General features: G+C 39.1%; 1 protein-coding gene across 1 annotated transcript in view; it reads left to right on the forward strand.

The window, feature by feature from the left end:
• The window catches only part of JARID2 (jumonji, AT rich interactive domain 2), a 322,891-nt gene that overhangs the window by 255,604 nt on the left and 58,112 nt on the right, over positions 1 to 9,175 (forward strand). Inside the window, exon 5 of the mRNA XM_006891618.1 lies at positions 3,416 to 3,592. Within this exon, the coding sequence (XP_006891680.1) occupies positions 3,416 to 3,592 (177 nt within the window). The remainder of the gene's footprint in view (positions 1 to 3,415; positions 3,593 to 9,175) is intronic.

A 9,175-nucleotide genomic window follows, 5' to 3' on the forward strand; every position in this document is an offset into this window, starting at 1 on the left:
CGGTGCAAGAGGGGAAGACCCTCTATGAGATGGATTGATTCAGTGACTGGGGTAATCGGGATGGGTGTGTTATGGATTGACCTCTATCCCAAATGTGTTGTAAATCCTAATCCTTGGTGGTTATAATCCCATAGGCAGAAGGAAAGGAATTGGAAATACCTGCTTTGTCTTTGTGCTTCTCACCCAGAAGTGATACCTGTCTGGCAGGAATCCACTGGTGACTCCATGGGAAAGATGGCAGTCTCATTTCATATTATTTATTTAGAGGGTTAGAAACCCACTGTAGGGTCATTTCTGAGTCCGTTTTGATGGCAATAAGGTTGGGGTTTTTTTTGTTTTTGTGAGGTGGTTGTTTGTTTGGTTTTTTTTTGTGTGTGTGTGTGTTTTTTTAGATGACACAGAAATGTGCATTTGAGTTGCACCTCTTTGTTGTTTGTTGTTGTTGTTATGTGCCGTCACAACAGCCCTAAATCCTGCTCTATCCTGTGCCAATCTCACTGCCTCTGACACTCTGAATCAATCCACCTCATAGAGGGTATTCCCGTCTTGCACTGTCCCTCCACCCTCCAAAGCATGACATCCCTCTCCAAGGACCTGTCCTTCCTTACAACATGTCCAAAGTATGTCAGACCAAGGCCCAGAATCCTTGCCTGCAAGGAGAAGCCTGGTTACCCTTTCCTGGATGAATCTGTTTGTTTTCTTGGCGGTCTATGGTACATTCAGTACTCTTCTCAAGCACCACAGCTCAAAGGCATCAATTCTCCTATACTCCCTAGTCATTGTCCAACTTTCTGATGCATAACGAGTGATTGCAAAGACCATGGCCTGTATCATACGCACCTTAGTCTCCAGAGTGACACTATTGCTCTTCAGTACCCTGGAGAGGTCCTTAAGAGCTGACTTTACCATCGCAATACGGTTTTTTATTTCCTGGCTGCTGGTGCCAAGAGTATTGACCATGGAGCCAAGCAGACTAAACCTGTGAAAAATCTCAGTCTCTTCACCATCCATCCTGAGGCTGCCAGCTGGTCCAGTGTTGAGAATCTTTGTCTTCTTAACATTGAGCCCCAATCCATACTGAAGTCTGCAGTCCTTGACCCTTTACAGCAAGCATTTCGGTCCTCCTCAGTTTCAGCAAGCAGGGTTGTATCATCTGCATAATACAGAGTGCTGATAGATCTTCCACTAATCCTGACGCGACACTTCTCCTCATAGAGCCCAGCCTCTTGGATAATCTGTTCTCCATACCGGTTGAAAAGGTATGGACACATAGGTATAGGACACATCCCTGGTGTACACCTTTTTTCAACCAATTTTTAACCATGCAGTGTTTCCTTGCTCTGTTCTGACAACTGCCTCTTGGTCCCAGTATAGGTTTCTCATTAGCACGATCAAGTGTTCTGGTATTCCTATTCTTCTCAGAGTCAGCCACAGTTTGTTATGATCCACACAGTCAAACGCCTTTGCATAATCAATGAAACACAGACAGACATTCTTCTGATATTCCCTGCTTTCAGCTAAGATCCATCTAACATTAGCTACAATATCCCTAGTACAACGACCCCTCCTAAACCCAGCCTGGACTTCTGGCAGTTCTCTACTGATGTGCTGTTCCAGTTGTTTTTGGATAATCTTCAGTAGAATCTTGCTTGCATGTGAAATTAATGATAGTGTTCTATAGTTTCCCACTCTGTTGGGTCACCCTTCTTTGGAATGGGAACAAATATAGATCTCTTCCAGTCAGTTGGCCAAGTGGTTGTTCTCCAGATTTCTTGGCACAACTTGGTGAGCACATCCAGGGCAACATCTGTTATCTGAAATACTTCAATTGGTATACCATTTTTCCTGGGGCCTTATTTTTTGCTATTTCCTTCAAAGCAGCTTGAACTTCTTCCTTCATCACCATAGGCTCTGCACCTCTTTAGCCATTTTAAATCAACAGTAGCTCCAGTGGAGAAAGAAAAATCTTCTTCTAAAATAGGAGAAGGCCATTTATAATCATGCAGACTCAGTGGAGGGTCACCTATGAGCTGGTTCTCACTGACATTGATGAGCTGTTTTGTTGGCTTTATTTCTGGGTTTGGGGCACAGGATTAGGGGTTAAGGAGTTCTGATGGAGTAATTAAGACCATCTCTTACAAGTTGTGCTCTCAACCATAGAAATTGGTTGGTTTTTTTAATTTAAATCTGTCTGGTGACTCCATGAAGAAAGTTTTCCTTTTATAGCCTTAGAAATGCATTGGAGGAGACATATGAGCTGGGATCGATTCAATAGCATTGAGTTTGATTTTGATATAAGGGTTAGGATTTTAACATATATTTTGGGGCAACACATCTCAGTCCTTAGAAGTGATAGAGATTGAAGTTATTGCCAGGTATTAAGTTTCAGTGTTATTTTTGGATTTCAGCACCCCTGGTAGCCTAATGGGTTATTGTGTTGATTTGGTACTTGAAAGTCACTGATTTAAATCAACCAGCCACTCTGTGGGATAAAGTTTAGATAATCTTCACTTACTGTCAGTGGTCACCATGAAACTTAGCTTGACCAAAAAGAGTTTGGTTATTCCAGCACAGCAAAGGCTTCTGAATTGTCATTTTTAAAATGTTTTTTTTTTTTTTTTAAACTCTGGACTTTAATGGTATGTCTTTATGATACTGATCTTATTCTGATGTTACGGATTTATCTTAAATTTAAAAGTGAGATTTGAGGATGGGGAATTTAAGATATTACATGAATGAGGGATGTGCAAACCCTCCCCAAAAATAGCTTTTTACCTTTGTACAGGAATTAATTTTAATAAATTTCCATGCTATTAACCTAATCAAAACATTTAAGTAGGTTCCCAGTATACTCTTGATTTTGGGGGAAGCCATGCCTGTCATTCACCTCCTATAAATAAAAGAAAGTGTCCTTATTTTAGGAAACATTATTCTGTTTCTATCATCTGCTTCTGTCTGATCGTGCTTTATTTAATTTTTAAGTCGATCTGCTTGAATTTGTGTTTTTAAAGTCTAGTGAGTTAAATATATCCTACAGCGGAGAATAATGTGAATTTTCTCTCTCTTTTTTATTTTTAATTTTACTCGTCTTGTTTTATGGGATCATTTTATATTGGGGTATGTCCTCCCCCCAAAAAAAGTATTCAAATGACATTTTTAAAAATTCCGATTTATTATGCTTCTTGAATGGCACCATCCTCCTGCTGGGATTTTGCTTGAAATCTGTTGAAAGTACACAGATGAAGTTTTATTTCCTGGGGCATAAAATGGCAGTGGAAATGAATAGGATTGTTTTATGTGTCCAGCATTTAGTATTTAGATTCCTAACTGAGTAAATGCTTGCATTGTTTTACTGTTTCTAGAAGGATGAGGATGAAAGCCTGTGCTTTTCAGCCATTTTTGTCAAATCCACCAGGTTCTCCTGCGCTGCCCAACAGCATGGTGTATTTTGGAAGCTCTCAGGAGGAGGAGGACGTTGAAGAAGAAGACTATGAGACGGAAGACGTTAAAGCAGCCACCAACAATGCTTCATCTTCATGCCAGTCAACCCCCAGGAAAGGAAAAACACACAAGCACGTGCACAATGGGCATGGTAAGTGCACTGGGAGATGGCCGTGTGTTTAAAAATGTAAGGCTTTGGTTTTGTTTTGTTTTTTATTTTTTTATTTTAATTGATTTCTTTACAAAAGTTTGTATGTATTGGGTGTCACACCATCCTTATTCACATTGTGTTTCATATTCTCATTACTTTTAATAAAATTAATCATCATTGATTACCCTACTTTCCAGATCCCACCCCAATCCTTCCCTCCATCATCTAAACTGTGCAACCCTCTGATATCTCCCCTGCCCATCCTCACACCTCTGCTCCCACCCTCCACCACTTGGATCCTCATACAGGTTTTCCTACTACTTATATTTTTATTTCTACAATAATGGTGCTATGCAGTATTTGTCCTTACGAGACTGAATTCGTTCACTCAGCATCTCCAACCTCTCCCAAATTATGTAGTAGTTTTTTAAACATTGCTTCTGAGTGCTGCATAGTATTCCATCATGTGAACGAATGTGCCATTTTCTCAGTCCATTTGATTGCGGTTGAATATGTGGTTTGTTTCAATGTTCTTGCGATGGTGAATAACGCTGCTATGAACATTGGTGTTCAAATCTCTTGTTTGTACCTCAGTTCTATTTTTCTCAGAGTGTATTCCCAAGTAGTTGAATATGGAATAAGTGGGGTCATAAGGAATATCTGTGTTCTGCTTTATTAGGAAACTCCAAACTGTCTTCCCGAGTGGTTGTACCATTTTACAATTCCACCAGCAGTGTAGGAGAGTTCCTGTCTCACCACATACTCTCTAACACGTATTTCTTGTTCTCTTGCTTGGCCACTGCTATTAGTTTGAAATGGTATCTCATTGGGCTTTTGGTCTGCATCTCTCTTATTGGCAGAGTTTTTGAGCATTTCTTTATGTGTATGTTGGCCATGCGAATGGCTTCCTTTATGAAAGTTCTTTCATGCCTTTTGCCAGTTTTTTATTTGGGGTAATTTTCATGTGGAGGCCCTCTAGTATTCTTCAAACTTTTATTATGATACCTTTGTCAGAGATGATATTGCCATATATTTTTTGCCAATCAGTAGGTTTTCCCTGTTGGAAAAAGTTTTCTGTGTGCACAAGGATTTAATCAAGATGATATCATGACAAGAGACAAAGTACTAAAGGCTGTAGAGCAGGTAAATGTCAGACCTAATTCTGGATACTGTTAAGTGCCAAACTCTTTATGGACAGAAATTAATGTAACACTGTACAATCAAGGATTAGACTGTTGAGTATTAGTACTGGGATAATATGATAAACTTCTTGAGAACTACGGATTAATAATATCTAAATGGAAACAGTTGTAATAGCTTCCTAGGCCTGTCAAATGGCTTAAAAATAACAGGAATGCTCTCAGTGTTCTGAATTTAGCCAGATTGCTGAATCCGTGGTATCTCTAGGGAAGCTCTTTGTAACCATGGCTTGAGCATGGCAGAATGTGAAGATGGTGCAGCACAGGGCAAGGTATCTATCGGATGTTTTTAGGTTCACTATTGAGTTGTTGTTGGTTGAATGGCATCTAATAATTTTGTTGAGTAGTCCATCCCATGTTTCACTCGTAACCAAAAGGCTTAGTGAATCCCGGGATTCAACTCTGCTGTTAAGCTCTAGGAAGACAAATAGGCAATTTCCTCCGTCACGAATTAGAATATCTGAAACTTGATGGTCACCAGGTATGAGTTTGGATAACTTACTTGATATCTTGAGTTTGAGATAGGCTCGTTGTTTTTTTGAGGGTGTTGTGGTGTTCTGAGGTTGATCCATGCTCTCACCTGAGATTTTAGGGGACAGGAATTCTTCCTTACCTTGCCCAACTTTTAGTGTTTTCTGATTTTGCTTCATCACTTTATTCTCCATTTCCTTCTTCATTTGATTTAACCTCTTTGTTTTTCCTTTTTGGGTCTACTTTAAGAATCCTGTCATTGTATTTAAGGCCTCCGCAGATAACTTCTTTGTGTCTCCCTTTTTCTTTTTTATGTCTTTCATAAGGATATACTCGATTGGATTTAAGGTTCATCCTAATCCTGTACCTTTATCTTCACAGTAATTATATCAGCACAGAACTTATTTTCACATAAGTGCATATTCCTGGCCTCTTTATGAACATGGATCTTGATGAGGATGATCTAAGCCTACCATAGTGATCTAAGGTTTTATAAACAAACTTTTTAATATTAAAGTCTAGTTAATATTGTTGTTTCAGCAGGTAGATATGGTGTAAAAAGAAGGCTATTGTAGCATCCAGAAAATGCACTATTTATGAAATAGACCATAATAGACCATTTCCCCTCGTTTTATAGGCATTTTAAGAGAAAGAGGCAAAAAGGCGGGACTAACAGGTTCATGTGTCAGTTAACAAGAGTCCTTTTAAGTAACTTGGCCACGAAAATGCCCACTGGTTTTCAACAGGCAAGAAATTGCATTGGAGTTGTGATCTGAAAAGATCTGGCTGGCAGTGGTTACAAGGATTTTATTAAGGGAAATGACTTGTACAAAATGAAACAAATTGGAAGACTGTAATGGTGGGGAGTTACCTGTCAAAAAATAACAAGGGACAAAAAACTGGTTCTTGGCAGTATAAATAAATGTAAATGGGGAAATAAGATACAGAGAGATTGCAGAGGCAGTACTGAGCAGGTGCTGTAAGTTACATAGGACGGGCAAAGAAGTGAGGAAAGAGTAAAACAAAGTGAACGGCTGTTCTATTTGTTGAGCTCCTATTTCATATTTCATTCAAGAGTTACAGAGTTCCCTATAAAGTAGAGATGCTCAGTTTTCTAAGTGGCCCAAATTTGTTTTGAATATGATTAGGATGAGATTTTCTTCCTTCCTTGTGTTTGCATTGACCTACTTCTAATCTCTCTAGACTCAGTGGAAAATAGAGGTTCAGGACTGGTTGTGTTAGGGTAAAGAAATCTTGCCCAGGCTTTCATTGTGATTGACAATTTCTGCATTGTCAATTTGATGATTGTCCATCTAATCTACTACTTTAGTCTGCATTTGGGTGACATGCAGACAGTAGAAGTCATAAATCCATATACATAACTTCCTATTTTTGTTGGAGAAGAGGGGACTACCATTGCTAGTGGGAAGTACAGAATAGTAACTAATGGAGGGGTAAGTTTTTTACATAATCAGCAGAGAATCTTGATAGCTAAAATACACATATGAGTTTGGGTAGATGAAAGGTTATAGATGAACTTTTTAGGGGGGAGAATGCATAATAGAATTTTAAGTTGTTTTTTTTTTAGAAGTCACACTGCATTGTGGTGGAATGTGGAGAAATAGTCTTAGTAGTAGGGAGGATATACTTTAGAGGACAGGATAGAGTAATGGGACCCTGTGAAAGAAAGAATTTGTAGCACATAAGAGAAATTTTGCTGATTTTAGTTGTGAAAATCAAATGACATGGAATGAATTCATAAAGATGCCAGTGAGTAGCTGAATGTACTCTGAAAGTAAAGGTGAAAATGAGTTACTGGAATGGTGTAGATGTGGTTGGGGGACTTTCTGAAGTAAATACAACCAGATTTCCACAACGGACTGGACAGCCAGCCTTGATGGTAGTTGTTACTGTTGTTATTAGATGCCATTAAGTTGACTCGTAGCAACCCTATGAACAAAAAGATCTGAACCCTGTCACAATAGCATGTCTGTCCACATGATAGAGGATCTTCCTCTCCTTCGCCAACCCTTCACCCTTCCTAGCAACATGCCCAAAGTATGTGAGGTGAAACATCATTGTTCTTGCAGTCAAAGAACACTCTTACTGCACCCTTTCCAAGACAAATCTGTTTGTTCTTTTGGTCATCCAATACAATAACTCCAACACCATAGCTCACAGGCATCAAATCTTCTGTCATTCTTATTCATTCTTCAGCTCTCAGATGCATAGCAAGTGATTGGAAAGACTATGGCCTGATTAGATGCACCTTAGTCCTCAAACTGACATCATTACTCCTCAGTAATTTGTAGAGGTCCCCTCTAACTGCATATTTCCCCAGTGTAGTGAGTCTTCTTATTTCCTGAATGCTTTTACCAAAGGAGTTAATTGTGGATCCAAGTAAGATGAAGCTGTTGACAGTTTCAGTCTCTTCTCCACCCATCAAGATGTTGCCTGTCAATCCAGTGGTAAGAATCTTTGTTTTCTTGACATTGAGATGCAGTCCATACTGAAGGCTGCATTCCATGATTTTCTGCAACAAGTACTTTAAGTACTCTTCACTTTACAGAGTCCAGCTTCTTGGATAATTTGCTCAGCATTCAGATTGAATAAGTATGGAGAGATAATACAGCCTGACACACTCCCTTCTCAGTTTTAAACCATGCAGTGTTCCCCTGCTCGGTTTGTACAGCAGCCTCCTGGTCTAGGAATACATTTTATATGAGCACTGTTAAGGACTCTGGGACTCCCTTTCTTCTCAATGTCAGCCACAACTTGTTATAATCCACACAGTCAAATGCCTTTGCATAGTCAATAAAGCCCTTACAGACATTCTTCTGGTATTTACTTTCAGCCAGGATCCATCTGACATCAGCAGTGATACTCCTGGTACCACAACCTTTTCTAAATCCTGCTTGAACTTCTTGACATTGCCCTATGTATGTACTATTCTAGCTATTTTCGAATGATCTTCAGTATTTTGCCTGCAGGTGTTACTACTGTTGTTAGTTTTCATATTCAGTTGGGTCACCTTTCTTGAAGATGGAAACAGATATGGATGTCTTCCAGTCTGTTGGCCAGACCGCTGTCCTCCAAATTTCCTGGCTTAAAGTGGTGAGCACATTCAAGGCTGCATCTCTAATTTGAAACAAACAAGTTGGTATCTCATCCATTCCTGGCCCCTGTTCATATGATACTTCCTGTAATTTTTCAGTGTCTATTAGTTCTGCTACTTTTTTTTTTTTTTTTTTAGTTCTGCTACTTTTGATGGTGGCAGCATAGGAATTAGAAAGGGGTATAATCTGGGTTATTTGAAAATTGTACTTGGTGCTGAGTTTGAGGTAATGGGAAAAGACTGCAGGGGTATAACAAGGGCAGAGAGTATCAGCATCAGGCGTCACAGTGTCATGATGAAAAAAATAAGCTTTCAGGAAGAGAATGTGGAAGTCAGGAAGCTTGTAGAAATTCTTTTTTCTTTTTCTCTTCCTTTTTTTAAACCTCAACATTTCTTTGTTTATTTAATTGAAAATAGAATGAATTAATCTTTATCTATTAGTCTCAATTTTATAATGAGAATATATTGCATTAATATAGGATCAGAATGATTCTTGGAAAACAAGTTTTGGGGTTTTTTTTTTAATTCTCTCATTATAAGAGTTAATTCCTTAGCCATGTAGATTGGTTGAATTCATCACAACTCTGTTTGTTGCATTTGTAGTTGGGTCCCAACTTTTTCTTTTCCTAGGATGCATCCTATCTCCATACCTTTTCAACCTATATGCAGAGCAGACTATCCGGGAGGCTGGGCTCTATGAGGAGAAATGTGGGGTCAAGATTGGTGGACGATTTAGCAACAATCTGCGTTATGCAGATGACACAACCCTGCTTGCTGAAACTGAAGAGGACCTGAAGC

The sequence above is a fragment of the Elephantulus edwardii genome, unplaced genomic scaffold (genome assembly GCF_000299155.1).
Source record: "Elephantulus edwardii isolate Elephantulus edwardi_28Jun2011 unplaced genomic scaffold, EleEdw1.0 scaffold00101, whole genome shotgun sequence".
NCBI lineage: Eukaryota > Metazoa > Chordata > Mammalia > Macroscelidea > Macroscelididae > Elephantulus > Elephantulus edwardii.